This window comes from Oncorhynchus mykiss, chromosome 15 (assembly GCF_013265735.2).
Source record: "Oncorhynchus mykiss isolate Arlee chromosome 15, USDA_OmykA_1.1, whole genome shotgun sequence".
Lineage (NCBI taxonomy): Eukaryota > Metazoa > Chordata > Actinopteri > Salmoniformes > Salmonidae > Oncorhynchus > Oncorhynchus mykiss.
The window spans coordinates 41,653,327-41,679,951 of NC_048579.1; the positions used below are offsets into that span (position 1 = coordinate 41,653,327).

The window sequence follows — 26,625 nt, forward strand, 5'->3', positions numbered from 1 at the left end:
TTGGTTACACCTTTCTTTTTATTGGGATTACCTTGACAGTCACAAAGTTACCAAATGGAGCCCATTGAAACATTGAAGCGGAGGGGGCAAGCCCCCAGGACTCTCCCTCCCCATCTCTCAGGGTGTGGCATGACATAGTGGGCATTGACCAGAGAAAGAGACTAGGTCTGAAATGGCACCCTATTGCCTATATAGTGCACTACTTTTGGCCAGGGCCCATGGGGTTTTGGGAATAGTGTGCCATTACAGACAGCCAGAGAGATAGGGTTTTTCAGAAGTTAGCAGAACAAATTTTAGTGTTAATTAGTAGAATGTAGTGACAGAGAAAAAGAGAATGGAAACTTTGTAGTGTCACTCAGTGTTTGTTGCAACTGCTCAGACAATCTGATAGCCTTTGTTGAATACACACAAAACGCCATGATCGAAGCAGAAGGAATATGGGAAGAGCAATGCTATCTCAAGCCACACTCAGTGAAAATGTGGAATGTTTTAAAAATGTTAATTTGAAATGCAAAAGCAGTCCAAGTCTAGTAGGCTGAGAGGAGTTGAGCACTCAGGGCGCCATTTGGGATCGAGACTAAAAGTAATGTACTATACAGGGAGCCATATAGGACACAGCCCATCTCCCGATCTCTGGTAACACACACACCATTGTGCCATATCCAAACCCTTTCATTAAACGGATTTCAAAATGAAGTTGTAAACAATATTTTTGTATGGGTGGGGGAATCAGTGCACATGGAGTATAGCAGTTTATTGAAGCTTAAAAAGAATAGTTCATCCAAATTACAATTTATTTTCTTACCCTGTAAGCAGTCTTTGGACACGGTATGAGAACAAGTCATGCTTTGGTTTAGTTTCCCTGGCACCGTTGCTACATGCTAACATTTTAGCATTTGGGCCACAAGTCCCATTGAAGTCTTGGAACCGATATTAGCAATTTGTATTTAACCTTTATTTAACTAGGCAAGTCAGTTAAGAACAAATTCTTATTTATCATGTCCAAATGTATGAACATGATGCATGACAAATGCCAATATTGGTCCCATGACTTGAATGAGATTTGTGCTAAAACGTTAGCACGTGATAACAGTGCCAGGGAAAGTAGACCAAAGCATGTTGTTGTCGTACCTTGTCCATAGACTGGCTTACAGGATAAGGAAACCAATGCCAGTGTAATTTGAGTGAACTATCCCTTTAACTGGACAAGAAATACACCCATGCTAATGTAAAGCGTATGGGAGGGTCAGAATTCCAGACTCCTAATAGATGTTGAGCAGAACATGGTCCTGGGGAAGAATAGCAACACAGACACACGCAGAGATCCGCTCAACTGAGTCTCTTAAACAGACACCGTCACTAACAGCAGACTCTTGAGACCATAACAGCTGGCTCTGCTCGATTCATACAATATAGAAATGTGTTTATATATATTTATATTCAGACAGATGTATGCCGTTCTCAGTTTGTCAATGAATTTTGTTTGTTCCTAAAACTGACAATTTTGGTCACACAGAATGAATCTCTGCAGCACAGACAGAAAACGACAGGAACCACAGATAAAACATCTTCATTATTATATCTGCGTAAATAGAGGAATCATAAATGACAATGACACTAACTCACAGCTATTGGAAATAGTAGAGGACTTGAGTGTAGGAAAAGGCAGCGAGCGCGATGGAATGGGGGCCAGAGAGCTTTAGAGAAGCACGACAAAGCACTAAATACAAAAACACAAGACGATTCATCACTAATATACTAAAGGGAAGGCGGGGTGTTACAAAAAAACACAACGTATAAAATGTATTGAAAATGGCATGACACTTAATGGATGCATCTACACTGCATACTGCTGCACACTACACACTAGGCTAAAGAGGGACTCCACCGGTTGGTTATACAGATACAGGGGCAGGGCTGGGGAGAGAGAGGTAGGACAGGAGAACAGAAGAGCGACACACACTACTACACCAGCATCAAGAGAGAGGGAGGGTAGCAGTTACCCCTCTGACACATGGTCATATCTGTGGTTATTGGCAAGGGGTAGTCATCCACTAATTCAGTGCCATGAGGAATAGATGGGTAGAACAGGAATTGTAGACAACTATGGTAATGTAACTTGTGGCTTTAATTTGACCAGAGCCCTATGTTGCTCTGCTCAGTAGTACTATATGAAGAAACTACATTTCATAGGGGTGGAATGGATTTTTTGTTGAGATTAAAAGAGGTCAAAGACCCTTTAGATGCAGATGGTATTTTTTGTACTCCACAGGACGTTTGCATTATCTATACATTTATGTGTTTAATCATTTCATAATTTTCAACACTTTTGAAAGCATGGTCCTGTTTTTTAAATTTGTTTTCATTTGTCAGCCAGCGCATGGGAAAAAACAGAATTGATGGGAAGGTAGCGATCCCATGTTGTCGTCTTGATCCCATGTTGTCTTTCGCTCCCTCCTCCCTATTGCACCGCTCTTTCTGCCCGATCGCGAGGGGGCGGTTAGCAGCGTGTCTCGTAGATGCCGCTGCGGCCGATGTAGCGCACCCATTTGATGACGTCGTGGTCACTGTAGTTCAGCTTGGGCTCGAACACCTTCAGGTAGCGCACCTTGAGCCCGGACGGAGCAAATGGCACCTGGGAGACCATAACAGAACCATAATGACACCTGGGAGAGAGTTCCATATTTGACAGAACAGAAATGTTTGCACATCTGGGTCATTCAACCATAGGAGTTGGCTATACAGCACAAACCAACCTGGAGCTCAGCTACAGTAGAGATGACTGTGTAAAGGAAATAAAATACCTAATCACCTCAAAGTTCATGGAGATGGGAGGGCGCGCCCACTTCTTCTTGTCGTTGGTGGGCAGCAGCTCGATCTCGGCACTGATCTGAGACTCCTTCATCCCTGCCATACGCTTGATCCTGGAGACACACATACCCACATACAGTTAACACCATTCCACAGCACACACACACTAGGGATGGGCACGGTTAATCCAAATGGTTGTTAGTATTCCAAGTATTAAGAGAGATATACACACACAGACCAGTCAAAAGTTTAGACACACCTACTCATTCAAATGGTTTTCTTGATTTTTTTCTACATTGTAGAATAGTGAAGAGATCAAAACTACAAAATAACACATATGGAATCATGTAGTAACCAAAAAAGTGCTAAACAAATCAAAATAGATTTTTCAAAGTTTTCTTGATGACAGCTTTGCACAGCTCTTGGCATTCTCTCAACCAGATTCACCTAGATACATTTTCCAACAGTCTTGAAGAAGTTCCCACATATGCTGAGCACTTGATGGCTGCTTTTCTTTCACTCTGCGGTCCAACTCAATCCAAACCATCTCAATTGGGTTGAGGTCGGGTGATTGTTGAGGCCAGGTCATCTGATGCAGCACTCCATCACTCTCCTTCTTGGTTAAATAGTCCTTACACAGCCTGGAGGTGTGCCAGTTTCATCATATCCCTTGATGGTTGTTGCGACTGCACTTGAAGACAATGTCAAAGTTCTTAAAATTTTACAGATTAACTGACCTTCATGTCTTAAAGTAATGATGGACTGTCGTTTCTCTTTTTTTATTTGAGCTGTTCTTGCCGGAATATGGACTTAGAAGATAGCCCCATTTGGTAGAATTCCAAAATATATTTTGTTTTGTGTAACACTTTTTTAGCTACTAAATGATTCCATATGTGTTATTTCATAGTTTTCATGTCTTCACTATTATTCTACAATGTAGAAAAGAGTCTAAATAAAGAAAAACCCTTGAATGAGTAGGTGTGTCCAAACTTTTGAATGGTACTGTATATATATTCTTTGGGGGCCCATTTTTACAACTGAGAAAGCTTAGTCTTCATGAAATATTAAATATCAGCGCGACAAAACAAACCCCGGCAAGAAGTCACAATGTGCTTTAAGAGTTCTCCAGCGTTGCTTCGATCAGTCAGTATGAGACAGCTGGTGTTCTCATTTGCATGTAGGCTACTCGACCGTATTATAAAAAATACAATTTACAAGTGGAGTCAGCTATGAACGTTACAGCAGTAAAATATAATTCTCATTTACATAGACAAGTTCAACAATATACGCCACCTACTGCGGTGCAACGGTAGTGCTGTTATCGGCTTGATCTCTTGCAAACACTTGCATGGAAAAGTCGACCCTAAGCAACTATAGCATGTTTGAATTATAAAATTCGCCATCAAAAAAGGTTCCAATATTAAACTCAACATCCAAAAGAAAAACTAGCAACTAGCCAGATAGCAACTCCAGCATTCAAGTTTATTTGGCTGTAGACTAATCACCCACCGTTTGGCTATACACATTTGCAAGCAATGCATGTGTGGATCTGTTTGCTAGCCAGCTAAATTAGGATCACCACTTTATTTTAAGAATGTGAAAATGTCAGAAAAATAAGAGAGAGAATTATATATTTCAGCTTTTATTTCTTTCATCACATTCCCAGTGGGTCAGAAGTTTACATACACTCAATTAGTATTTGGTAGCATTGCCTTTAAATTGTTTAACTTGGGTCAAATGTTTGGGGAGCCTTCCACAAGCTTCCCACAATAAGTTGGGTGAATTTTGGCCCATTCCTCCTGACAGAGCTGATGTAACCTAGTCAGTTTTATGGGCCTCCTTGCTCACACACCTTTTTTCAGTTCTGCCCACAAATGTTCTATAGGATTGAGGTCAGGGCTTTGTGGAAGTATGTTTGGGGTTATTGCCCATTTGGAAGACCCATTGATTTGCACTTTTCGCATCAAAGTGCGTTCATCACTAGGAGACAGAACGCGTCTCCTTCCTGAGCAGTATGACAGCCGCGTGGTCCTATGGTGTTTAAACTTGCATACTATTGTTTGTAGAGATGAACGTGGTACCTTCAGGCATTTGGAAATTGCTCCCAAGGATGAACCAGACTTGTAGAGGTCTACAATTTTTTTTCCTGCGGTCTTGGCTGATTTCTTTTGATTTTCCCATGATGTCAAGCAAAGAGGCACTGAGTTTGAAGGTAGCCCTTGAAATACATCTGTAGTAAAACGCCAAATGGATCTACCTCCTGGTCCTCTTCCCCTGCCTTACTCACCAATGGTAGAGACAGAGATGACCACGCCTACTGAAATGCCGGATTGGACAACGTCCCCAGACGATGATTCAAGCCAACCAACTACTGAACAAGACTGGTGTCAGGAAGAACCACCCTCTGCCTCAAGTGACACCTCTGAATGGGAACAGCTGTTAGACTCATTGCTGATAGAGGAAGGGCACTGTCATAAACGGATGCCCATATATGAACTGCTGTTAATGTGTGGTAAAGGGGCGGACACTCACGTGACCTCGAGTGAGGGATAAAAAGGTATATATAGAGAAACTGCCGATACTTCGGCGCTGACTTCTTGAATTCTGAATTCATTTAGACAACCATTTGACTTCGGGTAATTGCCACCTGACTCAAATTACTTAAAGATTCTAACTTGTTGGATCTGAGAAGGGTCTCTCCGATATACCGTTTAACTATTGAACAGCTGTTCTCTCGCCTGCGGCCTTGGTGCTTGTATACTGATGCAAATTACATCCAGAGAAAGTCTTTGAAACTTAACCTCTCGATTGAGCTCAGTACCTCGCCCTCGTTGCATGGCACGGACGCTGTGGTAGTTCAACGGGACTGAGAGTCACTCTAGTCCTTCAGTTGATCTCCTGTTAATACCTATGGTTATCTGAATTGACCCTGTCGCCTGCGGCCTTGGTGCTTGTATACTGATGTAAATTACATCCAGAGAAAGTCTTTGAAACTATTCCTCTCGATTGAGCTCAATACCTCTCCCTAGTTGTGTGGCACAGACTCTTCGATATTCCAGTGGGGCAGGGAATCACCAGCGGGTTCTCTCATCCAGTCCAAACTTGAATCTCTCAATTTAGTAAAGCACCGACTCCAATTCAACCTCTCAGCCAGTAGAGGGGAGTCGCTATCTACCTAAATTCTTAAAAAGAACTCTGACCGATTGAAACTCTGCTCCTGAGCTCGTGGGTCTCCCCGTCATCTCTCAAAGGTAATTAAATAACTATTATAAGTATTTAGTATAGAGATAAGTGTTATCATTGTACCAGGCAATTATAGAGCATTAAGTCATTTGCATGTTTTTGATTAACGCTGTGTGTGACCGAGTAACAAATTGTGAATTTTGAAGTGTGTTTGATTGTAAAAGACAAAAAACAGAGCGTTTTCAAAAATAAACGGTAGTCTTATTTTGTCTCGAGTAGAACGTCCTCCCAAGACAGTTAACGGCAAGGGAGATAACAACTCTGACACTCCCCGCTACCGGGACACTGGAAACGGAGATCAATACTCTATGGCAAAATGAGTTATCATTAAAAGACAAAGAGGAAGGTGTGTCCAGTAGTGATTCATTAATTGTCTTATCGATCTAGCTAAGTTTTATTATCCAAGCGATACATAGCCGACGGGCAGAGTAGTGAGACTAAGTTGACTAAAGGTCTTCACACTTTAAACTAGATACATCACAGAAGGGAAATACTCAACCACAGGGAAATCATATAGAGACTGGTAGGACTAGTGCTTAATAACAACTCAAGGATCAATTAGTGGTGAAACAAAGAGTCTAGAGGATAAACGTGGGGTTCACACATCCCAGCTAGAGCTAGACCGTTGAGAGTGACAAGGCAAAAGACCTCTCTACGCGGACAACGTATCGATATAGAAAGAGAGGCAGGGCTACGCGGGCGGTCCTGGTTATACCGAGATAACCTGAAGTATCTATAGTGCCCTGTCCAATCCAGGGAACGGGACGCTAACCACCTCTAGCACCCCGCTGCCGGCCAAGGGGCGGGGCTGAAGGTTTCGTATCGCGACACATCCACAGGTACACCTCCAATTGACTCAAAATATGTTAATTAGCCCATCAGGAGCTTCTAAAGTCATCACATTTTCTGGAATTTTCAAAGCTGTTTTAAAGGCACAGTCAAATTTGTGTATGTAAACGTCTGACCCTCAGCCACACACACACACAGTCCGGATTAGTTGATAAAAACAAGAGTTTGCAGCTCTGAGGGCCCTGGTTAGCACTCATCGATCCCTCGACCCCGCGTGTCGTGAAAGAAAGTCCCCAATTAAAAACTTTTTTCGGTCAGTAGTTTATAGATGACTGCGAAGCATACACATTCATCAGGCTGGCACATAACCTGGGTGGAGTTCATTAGGCACGAAACAGAAACAATTTACTGAAACAGGGAGGGACTACCTGGACATATGTTAATGTTTTCCAACGTGAGCCCTAGTAAACAGGACCCTGGTACGGATAACCTGAGAATGACAGTAAGGAAAACTTACTTCCAGACGATGGCGTTCTCGCTGGCCTTGTACTTGGCCTTGCCCTTCATGCAGATCACCTGGACCCCGCTGGTGTTGAGAGGGGTGGGGATGCGCACCTGGGTAGTAAGAACATGGAAAAAGACATTCAGCTCAGTGGATCCATTCCCCATCTACAAACACTCATTCATTAGTTTATGGGTGAGACCAAGGGTTCATCCTAAATGGCTGTTGAGCACTACTACAAAAGTAGGTTATTTCAGGACTTTTACCTGACCACACGCACGACCTGACCATGATGACCACGACCTGGTCAGGTACTGTGTCCAAAGCTATATGCTCATATGGTACCCCTATATCCCTCTGTAGCCATACCTCAATTTTCTGAGCCAGAAGCGAGGGCTTGAAGTTGGACTTAATGACCACCTTGACTTCAAGCTTGGTGCGGCCCACCTCCCTGACAAGGGGGATGACACGGAAGGGTAGGATGATGTCCTTGGTGGTGCGGTACCTGTGGAGAAGGAGAGGCAAACACACACACACACACACACACACACACAAAACGGACACAAGGTCAGAGCCTGTGTGTGAATGTGTGTGTGCGTGTCTGTATCACACAGGCTGGTTACCTCATGAGTTCACACTCTCCGTCCGGAGGAATGAAGCTGATGCTGCGCTCAGCGTCAAACTTGCTGAGACGCACACACTGGTGGAATGTACAGTCGTCAATGGCTATGGATTGCTTACCGCCACCACCGCCACTAAGAGGAAGATAAAGAAGAGAGGGAGGGAGAGAAAGGTGTTTAAAGGGGACGAGACACACACACACTGGAGGGGAAACCTAAACTAATCATAATACACAGACATTAAAATGTCTGTGTATTACAAAATGGATGACAGTGAGATTAACGACTAACACAAATTTACAAAGAGTATGAATTTCAAATTTGAGCTGATGCACACACTAAACTCCTTCATACTGAAATCCACACACACATAAAACAGATACAAATTGCCTGGTCAGTCTGACTTGCATGCCATGTCGCGTTCAGAAGGATGCAACATTTGATTATGGACACTACCATCCAATTCTACATGTCAGAAAATCAGACACACATCATTGCTCTGTAGTGAACGCAACCATGTGTAGACAAAACGATGGACAGACAAGACAGACACACACAGAGGCAGATTGAGGCAGACTGAGGATGGAGAGAGCAGTCTGACCGAGTGAGTGATGTACACTACCTGCCCCCCAAATCACTGAGGTCCAGCACAGAGAGAGGGAGAAAATAAAAACACAAATCAAAGGGGGAACACACAGAGCTTGACACTGACACTTAAAATATTAGCACTCTAAACATAATGCCAGGAAATAAAAAACTTCATAAAAAAGGTGATGGAAAATGATGAACAAAGTCACATTTTTCCCACACTGTTACGTTACAGCCTTATTCTAAAATGGATCAAATACAAATATCCCTCAATCTAGACACACTTCCCCAAAAGGACAAAGTGAAAACAGGCTGAGAAATCGTTGCACATGAGGTACAAATAAAAAACAGAAATGCCTTATTTACATAAGTATTCAGGCCCTTTGCTATGAGATTCAATTGAGCACAGGTGAACCCTGTTTCCATTGATCATCCTTGAGATGTTACTACAACTTGATTGGAGTCCACCTGTGGTAATTTCAATTGATTGGACATGATTTGGAAAGGCACACACCTGTCTATATTAAGGTCGCACAGTTGACAGTGCATGCCAGAGCAAAACCAAGCCATGAGGTTGAAGGAATTGTCAGTAGAGCTCCAAGACAGGATTGTGTAGAGGCACAGATCTGGGGATGGGTACCTACAAATTTGGGGATGGGTACCTAAAAAAGGTCCCCAAGAACACAGTGGCCTCCATCATTCTTAAATGGAAGACGTTTGGACTCGTCCTAGAGCTGGCCGCCCGGGCGAACTGAGCAATCAGGGCAGAAGGGCCTTGGTCAGGGAGGTAACCAAGAACCCGATGGTCGCTCTGACAGAGCTCCAGAGTTCCTCTGTGGAAATTGGAGAACCTTCCAGAAAAACCACCAAGCAGGCCTTTATGGTAGAGTTCTAAAATGCTAAAACGTCTAAAACCTGTTTTCTCTTTGTCATTATGGTGTAGTGTGTGTAGATTCATGAGGGGGAAAAAATATTTAATCAGTTTTAGCCTGGTCCCAGATCTGTTGTGTTCTTGCCAAATTCATTGATGTCATTGGCAAGCCAAACATTGTGGAAACAGGATGCACCTGAGCTCAATTTCGTGTCTCATAGCAAAGGGTCTGAATAAGGTATTTCCACTTTTTATTTTTTTTAATTAGCTTTTTTTAATTAATTATTTTACTGTTTTTGCTGTCATTATGGGGTATTGTGTGTAGATTGATGAGGGAAACTTATTATTGAATCATTTTTAGAATAAGGCTGTAACGTAACAAAACGGGACAAAAGTCAAGGGGTCTGAATACTTTCCGAATGCACTGTATGTATATATATATATATATATATATATATATATATATATATATATATATATATATATATATATATATATATATATATATATATGTATATATATATATATATATATATGTATGTTTTAGACCAGAGGAAAGAGATCCTCCTACTGGCCCTTCAACACCAGTTCCAGCAGCATCTGCTCTCCCATCCAGGAACCAACCAGGACCAACCCTGCTTAGCTTCAGAGGCAAGCCAGCAGTGTGATGCAGGGTGGTATGCTGCTGGCAAATCAATCAAATAAAAGCAGTTCAAATCGAAATATTCAAAGCCGGCCACACCCGCTGCCCCCTCACCTTTTGCCCGCCGCCTCCTCGGAGGCGCCCCCCTTGCCCTGTTTGTCGATGACGATTTTGTCGTTCATGCCAAATTTGCACTCCGGCATGCCGCTCAGGTAGCTTTTCATCACCACGCGGCCTGAGACGTGGGCGCTCAGCACCTGGCCTGATTTGAGCAGAGGAAGAGGTTACCACGGAGCAACACGGAAGGCAGGTAACCGGTTCAAGAGAGCTGTCAAGGAGTGGTTTACACATTAAAAACAGTCAGGTGGCGGCCTCTAGTGTCCACACTGGCACTATACCACTCCGCTAAATTTGCATTCATCGTCATATTTATTTAACCTTGATTTAACTAGGCAAGTCATTTAAGAACACATTCTTATTTACAATGACAGCCTAACGGAGAACAGTGGGTTAACTGCCTTGTTCAGGGGCAGAACAACAGATTTTTACTTTGTCAGCTCTGTGATTCGATCCAGCAACCTTTCGGTTACTGGCCAACGCTGTAACGGGCGGCAGGGTACCCTAGTGGTTAGAGAGTTGGACTAGTAACCGGAAGGTTGCAAGTTCAAACCCCCCGAGCTGACAAGGTACAAATCTGTCGTTCTGCCCCTGAACAGGCAGTTAGTTACCCACTGTTCCTAGGCCGTCATTGAAAATAAGAATTTGTTCTTAACTGAGTTGCCTAGTTAAATAAAGGTAAAATAAATAAAAAATAACCACTAAAAATAACCACTTTCCCAAAAATATAATAAATATATTGGCACCCTTGCACTTTTCTTAAATAATTCCCTATTTCTTCTAAAATGTTTGGTTTACACACCTTGTTGTTGGATTTTTAACATTTCGGTGCTACACACAGAATTTTTTTGTTTAATTTTTACATTGTAATTTCAGAAAATGTCCATAACATATCTGCAGTAATAGTGTAATGATAGTGTTTCACAGGTGTTACTTAACCGCCAGCGATATTGGCCTATTGATTTCTCCCACCGGAGAGGCATCCGTTGTCAAAATGGGAAAGCTGTTCTGACTTTGTGGCTGTGTTATCTAGCGGAAATCGCTCTGTCATTCCGATTTAGATGGTACAATGATTCCCTACAGTATTCAGTGCTTGATTTCTCACATAAAACAGAAATTGAGCAGACAGTGTAGACTTTTAGAAACATGGATATTACACAGGATCTTCCACTAGATAACACAGCCACAAAGTCAGGACAACTTTCCCATTTGTACAACAGATGCCGCGTCGGCGGGAGGACTCAATAGGCGAAAATCTTAGGTGTAGCACCTTTAAGTCTACTCTTTTAATTGTGGGGTTGCTATGCTGCCTCTGGTACTGGGGGTCTTGAACGTGTGGAAGACATCATGAAATCAGCAGATTATCAAGGTGTTTTGGAGTCCAATATTCAAACCAGTGTCCAGAAACTGGGTCTCCATCGACGGTTGTGGGTCTTCCAGCAGGACACATATCAAAAAGCAGCCAGAATGGTTCAAATCACATCCAAAACCTATGGTGAGATCTGGTGGAGGGCACCTCTCAAAAAAGAATTAGAGCAGTTTGTTGCTGCCAAATTGATAGCAGAAAGGTACAGCAAGCTCATTAAAGCATTTGTCTGCAGTAATCTTGGCCAAAGGCTGTGCAACAAGCTCCGGGGTGCCACTAAATTTGTCCATGCCATTTGTCTTTATTTTCTAAACTGAGTTTACAAAAAATGCACTTGGTTCTGCAATGCTGAAAATCCGATAACATGGTGTGGAGACCAAAAGTGTTTTTCCATTTCAACTTATTTTAGAAGAATTAGGGAAATTTTTACAAAAAGTGCAAGGTTGACAATATATTTGGCCGCAACTGTAAAGCCTAGTAGCCTAGTCTTTGTAATGTGAGATCATGATAGATCATTGGATCACTGACCTTATCTAGTCTTGGTGATTGTAGATTGTGCATATATAGTGAGCTCCAAAAGTATTGGACAGTGACACATACTTTGTTGTTTTGGCTCTGTACTCCAGCACTATGAATTTGAAACAATACAATGACTATGAGGTTAACATGCAGACTGTCTTTTTCATCCATTTCGGGGGAACCGTTTAGAAATTACAGCACTTTTAGTACATAGTCCCCCCCATTTTAGGGGACTGAAAGTATTGGGACAAATTCACTTATGTTTATTAAAGTAGTCAAAAGTTTAGTATTTGGTCCCATATTCCTAGCACGCAACAATTACATCAAGATTGTAGAGTCACAAACTTGTTTTGATTTTTGTGCCCAATACAAATGAACAGTAAATCATGTATTTTGTCATTTCGGAGTCCCTTTTATTGTAAATAAGAATAGAATGTGTTTCTAAACACTTCTACATTTAATGTGGATGCTAACATAGTGTCACGCCCTGACCGTAGATTGCTTTGTATGTTTCTATTTTTGTTTGGTCAGGGTGTGATTTGGGTGGGCATTCTATGTTTGTATGTCTAGGTTTTGTATTTCTATGTTTCGGTCGGGTATGGTTCTCAATCAGGGACAGCTGTCTATCGTTGTCTCTGATTGGGAATCATACTTAGGTAGCCTGTTTTCCCACTTTTAGTTGTGGGTAGTTGTATTTCTGTTTAGTGTTTGTTTCATCTTGCAGGACTGTTTCGGGTTTTCCTTTTGTTATTTTTGTATTCAGTGTTCAGTTCCTTACAATAAAGATGAACATGTATCCCGCTGCATTTTGGTCTGACGATTCCTCTTCTTCTGATGAAAGCCTTTACACATAGTGAATAATGAGTGAGAAAGATGCATAAATATCACCCCCCCCAAAAAAAAAAATGCTACCCTGTTATGTTATTGTAATGGTGAGAGCTTAGCATGTCTTGGGGGTTTGATATTTTTAAGTCTAACTTTCTCACTCCTCTCTATTCACAATTAATTCAGGACTATCCGTCATCATGGTAGCATCCACATTAATGTAAAAGTGTTTAGAAACATATTTTTATTTACAATAAAAGTAACTCCAAAATGAAAATACAGTTGAAGTCGGAAGTTTACATACACTTAGGTTGGAGTCATTAAAACTAGCTTTTCAACCACTCCACAAGTTCCTTGTTAACTTCTTTGGGACTGGGGGGCAGTATTAAGTAGCTGAATTAAAAAGGTGCCCAGAGTAAACTGCCTGCTACTCAGCCATAAATGAATTAATTATGAATATAATTAGTATTTTTAGATAGAAAACACTCTGAAGTTTCTAAAACTGTTTGAATGATGTCTGAGTATAACAGAACTCATTTGGCAGGCAAAAACCTGAGAAAAAAATCCAACCAGGAAGTGGGAAATCTGAGGTTTGTAGTTTTTCAAGTCATTGCCTATCGAATATACAGTGTATATCGGGTCATATTGCACTTCCTAAGGCTTCCACTAGATGTCAACACTCTTTAGAACCTTGTTTGATGCTTCTACTGAGGAGGAAGGGGGAATGAGAGCTGAATGAGTCAGAGGTCTGCCAGAGTGCCATGATCTGACCACGCGGCGTTCTCGTGAGAGGTAGCTTGCGTTCCATTGCAATTCTACAGACAAATGAATTCTCCAGTTGGAACATTATTGAAGATTTATGATAAAAACACCCTAAAGATTGATTCTATACATCGTTTGACATGTTTCTACGAACTGTAATATAACTTTTCGTCTGAACTTTCACTTGGACGTGAGTTTGGATTGTGTACTAAACGCGCAAACAAAAAGGAGGTATTTGGAAATAAATGGACTTTATCAAACAAATCAAACATTTATTGTGGAACTGGGACTCCTGGTGGGAGTGCATTCTGATGAAGATCATCAAAGGTAAGTGAATATTTCTAATGCTATTTCTGACTTCTGTTGACTGCACAACATGGCGGATATCTGTATGGCTGTTTTGTTGTCTGAGCGCTGTACTCAGATTATTGCATGGTGTGCATTTTCGGTAAATCCTTTTTGAATTCTGACACAGCGGTTGCTTTAAGGAGATGTTTATCTAAAGTTCCATGCATAACACTTGTATTTTCAGCAATATTTATGATGAGTATTTCTGTAAATTGATGTGGCTCTCTGCAAAATCACCGGATGTTTCGGAACTACTGAACATAACACGCCAAAGTAAACTCACATTTTTGGATATAAATATGAACTTTATCGAACAAAACATACATGTATTGTGTAACGTCCTATGACTGTTATCATAAAGGTTAGTGATTAATTTGATCTATATTTCTGCTTTTTGTGACCGCTTTGACTGGAAAAATGGCTGTGTTTTTCTGTGACTTGGTGCTTACCTAACATAATCCTTTGGTGTGCTTTCGCCGTAAAGCCTTTTTGAAACCAGACACTGTGGCTGGATTAACGAGAAGTTTATCTTTAAAATGGTGTAAAATACTTGCATGCTTGAGGAATTTTAATTAGGAGATTTGTTGTTTTGAATTTGGCGCCCTGCACTTTCACTGGCTGTTGGCGAGGTGGGACGCTACCGTTAACAAACTATAGTTTTGGCAAGTCGGTTAGGATATCTTCTTTGTGCATGACACAAGTAATTTTTCCAACAATTGTTTACAGACAGATTATTTCACTTATAATTCACTGTATCACAATTCCAGTGGGTCAGAAGTTTACATACACTAAGCTGACTGTGCCTTTAAAACAGCTTGGAAAATTCAAGCCAATAATGTCATGGCTTTAGAAGCTTCTGATAGGCTAATTGACATCATTTGAGTCAATTGGAGGTGTATCTGTGGATGTATTTCAAGGTCTCTTTGCTTGGGAAAATCAAAGAAATCAGCCAAGACCCCAGAAAAAGCATTGTAGACCTCCACAAGTCTGGTTCATCCTTGAGAGCAATTTCCAAATGCCTGAAGGTACCACATTCATCTGTACAAACAATAGTACGCAAGTATAAATACCATGGGACCACGCAGCCGTCATACCGCTCAGGAAGGAGACGTGTTCTGTCTCCTAGAGATGAACGTACTTTGGTGCGAAAAGTGCAAATCAATCCCAGAACAACAGCAAAGGACCTTGTGAAGATGCTGGAGGAAACAGGTACAAAAGTATCTATATCCACAGTAAAACAAGTCCTATATTGACATAACCTGAAAGGCTGCTCAGCAAGAAAGAAGCCACTGCTACAAGACAGCCATAAAAAAAGCCAGACAGTTTGCAACTGCACATGGGGACAAAGATCTTACTTTTTGGAGAAATGTCCTCTGGTTTGATGAAACAAAAATAGTTGTGATCATCATTATGTTTGGAGGAAAAAGGGGGAGGCTTGCAAGCTCAAGAACACCGTCCCAACCATGAAGCACGGGGGTGGCAGCATCATGTTGTGGGGGTGCTTTGCTGCAGGAGGGACTGGTGCACTTCACAAAATAGATGGCATCATGAGAAAGAAAAAATATGTGGATATATTGAAGCAACATCTCAAGACATCAGTCAGGAAGTTAAATCTTGGTCGCAAATTGGTCTTCCAAATGGACAATGATCCCAAGCATACTTCCAAAGTTATTGGAGTGGCCATCACAAAGCCCTGACCTCAATCCCTTAGAAAATTTAGAAAATGTGAACATTTGTGGGCAGAAATGAAAAAGTGTGTGCGAGCAAGGAGGCCTACAAACCTGACTCTTTTACATCAGCTCTGTCAGGAGGAATGGGCCAAAATTCGCCCAACTTATTGTGGGAAGCTTGTGGAAGGCTACCCAAAACGTTTGACCCAAGTTAAACAATTTAAAGGCAATGCATCCAAATACTAATTGAGTGCATGTAAACTTCTGACCCACTGGGAATGTGATGTAAGAAATAAAAGCTGAAATAAATCACTCCACTATTATTCTGACATTTCACATTCTTAAAATAAAGTGGTGATCCTAACTGACCTAAAAAAGGGAATTTTTACTGGGATTAAATGTCAGGAATTGTGAAAAAGTGAGTTTAAATGTATTAGGTTAAGGTGTATGTAAACTTCCGACTTCAACTGTACATTATTTATCATTAATTTCTATTGGGCACAAAATAATCTGAAACAACCAAAACAAACAGAAAATGCAGACAACAGTTTGTAGAGTTACAAGCTTGATGTAATCATTGCATGCTAGGAATATGGGCCAAAACTATACTTGACTACTTTAATACACATAAGTGAATTTGTCCAAATACGTTTGGTCCACTAAAAACTATGTAAAAAAAAAAAAAGAAAAAAAAAAAAAAAGAAAAAGTTTTTTTTTTTTTTTAATATTGTAATTTAAACGGTTTACCCGATATGGATGAAAATACACTACAATTAATGCTGACAGTCTGCACTTCAACCAGTCTGTCATTATACCATTTCATATCCAAAGTGCTAACATACAGAGCCAGAACAAAAAAAAAGTGTGTTGTATGTATTTTCCAAAAGTATCGAATGTGAAGTGCCTTTGAAGTGCCCAATGCACAGCCAGTCTTGCCCAAACGGTCCATTCTTGCTGCCCACGTGATAACGAGGACCAATATGGAAATAAGTTGGAAGACTTCATTGTTTTTAAAATTCTCTATCATTTTTAAGTATCGTTGTCCTCACATTAATTAGTCACCTCTATATGCATTTTAAACATGTCCAATAGAATGTATTAATTCAAGCAAGGCCCAAGACCAGTCCAGTGTACGTTTGTCTTTGTTGATTTGTTTCAGTACAGCAGTGTTACAAAGTCCTTGCTGCAAAACACACACATCGGTTTTACCTTGTGGGGACATCAGCAGGTTGACGCTCTCCAGCACATCCAGGAAGAGCTCGTTGCGACGGTACTTGATGCCCTCGCGACGCCAGCCGATCTGCCCAGTCACCTGACTGGTGATCTGAGACTGCTCCTCCTTGGACTGGAGACAGAGAGAGGGAGAAAAGGGAGGGATAGACAGAGAGAGGAAAAGGACAGGGAGGAGAGAGAAACAAGTGGTTGATAAAGAGAGGAAAAAGACAAGGAAAGAGGGTAAAAGGGAGGGATGGACAGAGAGGAAATGGACAGGGAGGAGAGAGAAACAAGTGGTTGATAAAGAGAGGAAAAAGACAAGGAAAGAGGGTAAAAAGGAGGGATGGACAGAGAGGAAAAGGACAGGGAGGAGTAGAGAAAAAAAGGGATTGACAGAGAGAGGACAAGGAGGAGGAAAGAGAGAAGAGGGATGGAGAAAAAGAGAAGAGGGTAAAAGGACAGTGAGGAAGAAAAGTAGGGAAAGAGATCAGGGAGAGAGAAAATGAGAATGTCATTTTTTATTTATTTAACCAGGCAAGTCAGTTAAGAACAAATTCTTATTTACAATGACGGCCTTTCGGGGAACAGTGGGTTATCGGCCTTCTTCAGGGGCAGAACGACAAATGTTCACCGTGTCAGCTTGGGGATTCAATCCAGCAACCTTTCGGTTACTGGCCCAACGATCTAACCATTAGGCTACCTGTCGCCCCATGCCAGATTGTTATGCCTGTTAACACTTTTCACCTGGGTAATTCTAACGACAACTCAATCTGTAAAGTTGGACTCTGCAATATGTTGGTCATATTATATCCGTAAGGAGACAGTCACCCCTCTGTGCAAGTTGTTAAACAGCCGAGTCTGCCTTTAAACAACCAATCAAAAGGGAGAGTACTCACATGGTGCTGGAGAATGAAATGACCAAGGGATAAACGGCAGCCACGTAGCACAAAGACAGAGAGACAGACACCGAGAGACAGAGAGACAGACACACACAGAAAGCGAGCGAGCAAGAGAAAAATACATTACACAAGTCTACATCGAATTCATCACTGTCATCAGCTCTGACCGAAGCCATCCCTCATACCCAACATCAACAGCTGAAAAGGTATACTACAGTGTGACTACCACGCAGTCCAAACTGGAAATGAGAGAACTTAAAATAATGGTCATGGTGCCCACCTGGCTCTTGATGCCCGTTTGAGTGATGAAGGTCTTCAGTGCGCCAGTCTCCGAGTTCTGGGGGTAGCCAAAGTCCAGGATCTCTACAAGGGACAAGGGGACCGTGAGACCACACACTTCTGCTATGAGCTCACCAGATGGGCTCACAAAGAAACACCATCTTATTTTATGTAACCCTTATTTGACCAGGTAAATTCAGAGACCGTGTTGAACATGAGTGACGATCTGGGAAATGGTTGCAGGGGAGGAGAGGGGTTGTTTCCAACCGTTACTCTCATGAATTAAAAAAACAATATTGTCTTTCCCAAACATCATAGATCAGAAGAAAGTTGTACTTGTACGTTTTTAAAACATTTCCACAGCTGCATTTTCTGTATATTGCTATTCACCTAAAGAAAATGAATATGTGGCCTGGCTGGTCTAGGGGTAATGCCGCAGCCTCTGGCACACGTGCACAGGCAGGGCATAGATTTTAAATCTGGCCAACTGCCTTAGACACAACCTCTCCACCTTTCACCACCAGAATTCTATGTCACTATCTGTATAAAACATTTATTTAAAAAAAAAATGTGAAAAGTAATTTTTGAAAAGAAAAGCAATCATAATATCACCAATATCTTGAGTGGATATTAGCAAGTCTGCAATGTCTGTCACCGTCACACAGCACACCTCGACATCTGCCGGCGCTATATTTTCTTTAGGTTGAGATTTTCTTGCTTAAAAGTCACAAAAATCTAAACCTAAAAAAACAACAGCACAGCAGAAAGGCTGACGGCAGCACGAGAGAACCACTTCAAGATGTGGCATGACGATTGTGTGGAATTCCTGTAAAGTTTATTAGGTTGTTGTAAAACGATTGGGGAAATAACATGCTGCAAATGAGAGCACACACACTAGGGATGGGCACAGTTATTAAACTATTCTAATATCTGAACGGATTTTAGTATTCGATTACTTTTTTGGGGAAAAAAGACTATTTTTTCAATGAAAAGACTGTCCAAAATGAAATGATCTATGTGATATTGCTACAAGGGCTTACCCCATTTAGCCGACTAGTCGATTGTTTGCTCGATAGGCTGTTGGTCGAGCGAGATTTCTTTAGTCGAGCAGTAGCAAAAAAATAAATAATGGTGTACAAGACACCAGTCTGATTCGCGCTGAGTGGACTGACCCATTGTGGAGGTCATGAGGATGACACAGTCCACCAGTCTAAGACCTGCTACTGAAATTCTATATGGTTATATTACATAAGAACAATGGTGCGACACTAATAAAAATTAGATTATAACAAATGCGCTGTCTCCCTCGTTGGATAGTGGTCGCTGTAGGTAATGTCATTATCATTAATAGACCTTAGTATAGCAGCCTTGTATAACCACCATGTCATTATCATTAGTAGACCTTAGTATAGCAGCCTTGTATAACAACCATGGAGCTGTAGGTAATGTCATTATCATTAGTAGACCTTGTTATACAAGGCTGCTATACTAAGGTCTACTAATGACAATGACATTACCTATAGCTCCATGGTTGTTATACAAGGCTGCTATACTAAGGTCTACTAATGATAATGACATTACCTACAGCTCCATGGTTGTTATACAAGGCTGCTATACTAACCATGGAGCTGTAGGTAATGTCATTATCATTAGTAGACCTTAGTATAGCAGCCTTGTATAACAACCATGTCATTATCATTAGTAGACCTTAGTATAGCAGCCTTGTATAACAACCATGGAGCTGTAGGTAATGTCATTATTATTAGTAGACCTTAGTATAGCAGCCTTGTATAACAACCATGGAGCTATAGGTAATGTCATTGTCATTAGTAGACCTTAGTATAGCAGCCTTGTATAACAACCATGTCATTATCATTAGTATACCTTAGTATAGCAGCCTTGAATAACAACCATGGAGCTGTAGGTAATGTCATTATCATTAGTAGACCTTAGTATAGCAGCCTTGTATAACAACCATGTCATTATCATTAGTAGACCTTAGTATAGCAGCCTTGAATAACAACCATGGAGCTGTAGGTAATGTCATTATCATTAGTAGACCTTAGTATAGCAGCCTTGTATAACAACCATGTCATTATCATTAGTAGACCTTAGTATAGCAGCCTTGTATAACAACCATGTCATTATCATTAGTAGACCTTAGTATAGCAGCCTTGTATAACAACCATGTCATTATCATTAGTAGACCTTAGTATAGCAGCCTTGTATAACAACCATGTCATTATCATTAGTAGACCTTAGTATAGCAGCCTTGTATAACAACCATGTCATTATCATTAGTAGACCTTAGTATAGCAGCCTCGTATAACCAAAAAGGAACCAAAAATTAACCTGATATCAACGTCCGGGAAAAAACGTGTTTTTCAGCGTCCTGTAAAATATATATTTTAAACATACAGAAAACACGGTTTGATCTTTCTTTCAGAAAAAAAAATTGAATCTAACTTCACCGTCTGGACAAAACGTATTTACGTATTTCTTTTCAATGTAATTTTGCTTACTGGGACTATTTTAGTATTGCGGGAGGCGGCATTTTTTGTTCTTGCCTATGGCGGCAGAACGGCAAAGACCGGCTCTGGCTATAGGTCAGGCTCAATTATGCCCTACTTGGACAGGATTCGTTTTAAATGGGAGAGGTCGGGTAATGTAATTATGTGCACAAGCACAAAACACCTCAACTGTAATTTTTGTTCCATCCGAAACTGCCATGTCAGTCATTTTTACATGTCAGGAGAGTAACAATTCCAGCCAGAATAACCTAATGTTTGTTAGTGAACGCCAATGTCCTCTGATAATATTAGTCTCATGCGACTCGACATCCCCGTGTTTTGAGAAATGTCTGTCTGAGTTTGACAGGTGTTGCTCACGGTTTGCGCAAGAAAACAATAACTGATTGGATAAATTGACAACGGATGTTCAAGGAGGTCACTCTGTCTCGAGCAGTTACTTTTCTTTTAACATCATAAAGTCTGAGCCTGGCCCAGCTCAATCAAATCAATTGCTGGTCGACTCCCACTAGTAATTTATGTGTCTTAATAATTTAATCTAAGTGTGTGCTTAAAGCACAAGGCAAGCTCAGTGAATATAGTCGATTTGATTAAAACGCATAGGATGTTTCAATATATGGAAAAATACACGATTAAAAATGTCGACCAATTGATTGATCGAAAGAACATCACTTTTTTATGTCGGGGGCAGCCCTAATTGCTACATATATAAGGATAGACCATGACAATCGAAATGTTAGTGAAAATGATTTTTATGACACTTTTTATGAGTGCACCCTATAAAAAAGACATACCGGTAGCCTACACACTTTGTAACTTGCTATTGGTCGGGCAATCAAAGCAGCACTACATTCAGAGGCTCCATGTGTCGCAAGTAAAGTGGTAGATTTCTAAATCAATTCAAAATGAAATTACAATTATGGAATGAAGTTAGCTAAATGAGAAGGAGCAGGCTACAATGATCAACCAACAGGTAAGGCTGTTTTTGTAGACAAGGACGAAGAGCGCAGCAAAATAGCCTCAATTAGCCTTGCTAGCTAGCTTTTCTTTACATCGATTTGATGCTGTCAAGACAAGACAATAACAGATGAGATGATAGATAACCTATCGCTGCAATATGTGTCCTCCATCTCACACACTGGCCCCTGGCCCTATCCCACCCCTCCCCCACCCTTCTGCTAAAAACAACAAGCAGAGTGCACCGGCTCTTTCCTGAGTAGCGCCCCCATTGAAGTAAGAAAATACAGTGGGGCAAAAAAGTATTTAGTCAGCCATCAATTGTGCAACTTCTCCCACTTAAAAAGATGAGAGAGGCCTGTAATTTTCATCATAGGTACACTTCAACTATGACAGACTAAATGAGGGAAAAAAATCCAGAAAATCACATTGTAGGATTTTTAATGAATTTATTTGCAAATTATGGTGGAAAAAAAGTATTTGGTCACCTACAAACAAGCAAGATTTCTGGCTCTCAGAGACCTGTAATTTCTTCTTTAAGAGGCTCCTCTGTCCTCCACTCGTTACCTGTATTAATGGCACCTGTCTGAACTTGTTATCAGTATAAAAGACACCTGTCCACAACCTCAAAAAGTCACACTCCAAACTCCATTATGGCCAAGACCAAAGAGCTGTCAAAGGACACCAGAAACAAAATTGTAGACCTGCACCAGGCTGAGAAGACTGAATCTGCAATAGGTAAGCAGCTTGGTTTGAAGAAATCAACTGTGGAAGCAGTTATTAGGAAATGGAAGACATACAAGACCACTTATAATCTCCCTCGATCTGGGGCTCCACGCAAGATCTCACCCCGTGGGGTCAAAATGATCACAAGAAAGGTGAGCAAAAATCCCAGAACCACACGGGGGGACCTAGTGAATGACCTGCAGAGAGCTGGGACCAAAGTAACAAAGCCTACCATCACTAACACACTACGCCGCCAGGGACTCAAATCCTGCAGTGCCAGACGTGTCCCCCTGCTTAAGCCAGTACATGTCCAGGCCCATCTGAAGTTTGCTAGAGAGCATTTGGATGATCCAGAAGAAGATTGGGAGAATGTCATATGGTCAGATGAAACCAAAATATAACTTTTTGGTAAAAACTCAACTCGTCGTGTTTGGAGGACAAAGAATGCTGAGTTGCATCCAAAGAACACCATACCTACTGTGAAGCATGGGGGTGGAAACATCATGCTTTGGGGCTGTTTTTCTGCAAGGGGACCAGGATGACTGATCCGTGTAAAGGAAAGAATGAATGGGGCCATGTATCGTGAGATTTTGAGTGAAAACCTCCTTCCATCAGCAAGGGCATTGAAGATGAAACGTGGCTGGGTCTTTCAGCATGACAATGATCCCAAACACACCGCCAGGGCAACGAAGGAGTGGCTTCGTAAGAAGCATTTCAAGGTCCTGGAGTGGCCTAGCCAGTCTCCAGATCTCAACCCCATAAAAAAATCTTTGGAGGGAGTTGAAAGTCCGTGTTGCCCAGCAACAGCCCCAAAACATCGCTGCTCTAGAGGAGATCTGCATGGAGGAATGGGCCAAAATACCAGCAACAGTATGTGAAAACCTTGTGAAGACTTACAGAAAACGTTTGACCTCTGTCATTGCCAACAAAGGGTATATAACAAAGTATTGAGATAAACTTTTGTTATTGACCAAATACTTATTTTCCACCACAATTTGCAAATAAATTCATTAAAAAATCCTACAATGTGATTTTCTGGAATTTTTTTCCTAATTTTGTCTGTCATAGTTTAAGTGTACCTATGATGAAAATTACAGGCGCCTCTCATCTTCTTAAGTGGGAGAACTTGCACAATTGGTGGCTGACTAAATAATTTTTTGCCCCACTGTATATATATCATATTTAAAACATGCATTTCAATTATCGGGATATCCACATTTTTTGAAATATTATTTAAATACGGCAATCAATTCAAATGCCCATCCCTAACACACACACACACACACACACACACACTAGATGATTGACACATCAGCTCTGCTCTTTCAAGACAACTCTTTCCAGACGATATCCTAAAAGAGTGGCAAAAGAAAAGGCTTCCTTTACCGTCCAGCAGCTCGTAGATCAGCACAAAGTTGTTCTTGATGTTCTCCTCGCTGATCTTGCCGAAGTAGGCTGTCATGACGTCGCACATCTTAAGATGAGATAAAATACAGTTATTTATTAATCCCCAAGGAAGAACATTCTATTGCGCCAGCCAATACATACAACACGAATAAATATACCTTGTAGAGGAACTCGAACACCATGGCGGCGTTGACATTCTGCTTGGTGACCGCCGCCAGCCAGATGTTGGAGCGCTTGACGTGGAAGAAACTGGTGCGGGCAATGTTGGTGACCGGCGAGCGCACCTGCTGCCGTGCATGGATCACGTTCACGCGGAACGCATCCACTGCGTTGCGCCTGGATACACAAATACAGAAAAGAAAGGGAGGGGGTTGTTAGAGACATTAAAAAGCTAGACCTTGAGCAGCAAGCACACACACGGAAGAGGAACCAAGGTGTTAGAGACATTTACAGTGGGGAGAACAAGTATTTGATAAACTGACGATTTTGCAGGTTTTCCTGCTTACAAAGCATGTAAAGGTCTGTAATTTTTATCATAGGTACACTTCAACTGTGAGACGGAATCTAAATCAAAAATCCAGAAAATCACATTGTATGATTTTTAAGTAAATAAATTGCATGACATAAGTATTTGATCACCTACCAACCAGTAAGAATTCCAGCTCACAGACCTGTTAGATTTTCTTTAAGAAGCCCTCCTTTTCTCCACTCATTACCTGTATTAACTGCACCTGTTTGAACTCGTTACCTGTCCACACACTCAATCAAACAGACTCCAACCTCTCCACAATGGCCAAGACCAGAGAGCTGTGTAAGGACATCAGGACTAAAATTGTAGACCTGCACAAGGCTGGGATGGGCTACAGGACAATAGGCAAGCAGCTTGGTGAGAAGGCAACAACGGTTGGCGCAATTATTAGAAAATGGAAGAAGTTCAAGATGACGGTCAATCACCCTCGGTCTGGGGTTCCATGCAAGATCTCACCTCGTGGGGCATCAATGATCATGAGGAAGGTGAGGGATCAGCCCAGAACTACACGGCAGGACCTGGTCAATGACCTGAAGAGAGCTGGGACCACAGTCTCAAAGAAAGCCATTAGTAACACACTACGCCGTCATGGATTAAAATCCTGCAGCGCACGCAATGTCCCCCTGCTCAAGCCAGCGCATGTCCAGGACCGTCTGAAGTTTGCCAATGACCATCTGGATGATCCAGAGGAGGAATGGGAGACGGTCATGTGGTCTGATGAGACAAAAATATAGCTTTTTGATCTAAACTCCACTCGCCGTGTTTGGAGGAAGAAGAAGGATGAGTACAACCGCAAGAACACCATCCCAACTGTGAAGCATTGAGGTGGAAACATCATTCTTTGGGGATGCTTTTCTGCAAAGGGGACAGGACAACTGCACCGTATTGAGGGAAGGATGGATGGGGCCATGTATCGCGAGAGCTTGGCCAACAACCTCCTTCCCTCAGTAAAAGCATTGAAGATGGGTCGTGGCTGGGTCTTCCAGCATGACAACGATCCGAAACACACAGCCAGGGCAACTAAGGAGTGGCTCCGTAAGAAGCATGTCAATGTCCTGGAGTGGCCTACATCTGGAGAAAAAGAAACCCGGCTTTAATAGGGGGTTGTCACTGCAGCTGGCAGGCCCGGCAAGACACTTGCAGTCAGGAGATGATCAGTTGCCAAGCAAGCATATCATCTTACCTATTCCTACGGTAGCCAATGGACAAGACGATGGACATGGAGAGAAATGGTATCAGCAAAAAGGGTGGACAGAAACAGAAAAGATGAGGAGGAACAGAAGAGGGAAAGGAGATGGATAATTACAAATGGGAATCAGGGCAGAGGGTTAGGGAGACATACACGAAAGGCGGGTGCAAGCACACCAGTGTTTCCATTAGCCGGTGTTGGGTTCTGAGAATTTAAATATACTTATTCATGTCACTGAGGGAGAAAGGGTAATGTATAACGTTTACATGATGTCAGCATATGTTATTGTTCGCCATCAGGGATCATATGGGAGGGATCCTCTGGGAGAAGAGAAAGTCTGGTACCAGTCACCATGACAGCCATGAGTTGGAGGAGTGAGCCATTTGGGCAGAGGTCAGATGAAGTGAGGAAGAACAGATATCACTAAGGTTCTGTCTAGCAACAGAGATCCATTGGCTGTTCAGATGTGCAGGAGACTCAGCATAGGAGAAATGATTAAATATCAGTGCTTGTGTGAATATGTCTTTGTCTGTTCAGCTGTTCGATCCTTTGGGATGGATAAACTTGGTTAAAGCTTTCATAATGTCCGTCGAGTTCTTACTCTGATATTTAGAACCTAACACCGGCAAAACAAAGAAAAGCTATGAAATAAAATTGTAGCAGGCATCCCGATGTCATGCTTAATTAAGCACCATTATCTCACTCCTTATGCGCTGTCTTACGTGCATGCGCCTGCTGCGAGAGAGAGAGAGAGGGAGAGAGAAAAGCCCTGGCCTTTTTCATTGAGGTAAAACAAGAGCTCTCCAGCTCTTTAAATATGCACTTGTTGTGTTTCATTCTGTTGAGACATTTTTGTTGGCAAAATTAAGTGAGATCTGTCTTTTTAATTGTTTGCTCCTTATTATAATTGTTTGCTCCTAGTTATATGAAAGTCAGTTGTAAATAAATAACATTAACCGACTGCTGTCATTTTTTGGGTACGGTTGGCACTAGCATTTGTTGGTAATTGCTGCAATACACTGAGTGTACAAAGCATTAGGAACACCTGCTCTTTCCTTGAGAATGAAAAGGTGAATCCGGGTGAAAGCTGTATTGATGTCACCTGTTAAATCCACTTCAATCAGTGTAGATCAGTGGTCACCAACCGGTCGATCTCCAAAGCATTCAGTCGATGGCCAAACATTTCTGTAAAAAAACCAACGATAAACCTAGCATTACAATT

General features: G+C 41.6%; 1 protein-coding gene across 4 annotated transcripts in view; it reads right to left on the minus strand.

The window, feature by feature from the left end:
* The window catches only part of LOC110490075 (AP-2 complex subunit mu), a 44,050-nt gene continuing 17,425 nt past the window's right edge, over nucleotides 1-26,625 (minus strand). Inside the window, exons 3-14 of one of the 4 annotated variants that reach the window (XM_021563217.2) lie at nucleotides 23,844-24,021; nucleotides 23,665-23,752; nucleotides 18,069-18,151; nucleotides 17,786-17,791; nucleotides 16,884-17,019; nucleotides 10,182-10,329; nucleotides 8,588-8,602; nucleotides 7,969-8,100; nucleotides 7,715-7,850; nucleotides 7,361-7,458; nucleotides 2,813-2,924; nucleotides 1-2,635 (exon numbers count right to left, since the gene is read on the minus strand). In XM_021563217.2, coding sequence (XP_021418892.1) covers nucleotides 2,501-2,635; nucleotides 2,813-2,924; nucleotides 7,361-7,458; nucleotides 7,715-7,850; nucleotides 7,969-8,100; nucleotides 8,588-8,602; nucleotides 10,182-10,329; nucleotides 16,884-17,019; nucleotides 17,786-17,791; nucleotides 18,069-18,151; nucleotides 23,665-23,752; nucleotides 23,844-24,021 — 1,267 coding nt within the window. In that variant the 3' untranslated portion in view covers nucleotides 1-2,500. The remainder of the gene's footprint in view (nucleotides 2,636-2,812; nucleotides 2,925-7,360; nucleotides 7,459-7,714; nucleotides 7,851-7,968; nucleotides 8,101-8,587; nucleotides 8,603-10,181; nucleotides 10,330-16,883; nucleotides 17,020-17,785; nucleotides 17,792-18,068; nucleotides 18,152-23,664; nucleotides 23,753-23,843; nucleotides 24,022-26,625) is intronic. The other 3 variants (XM_021563218.2, XM_021563219.2, XM_021563220.2) reach the window with 3 other exon arrangements.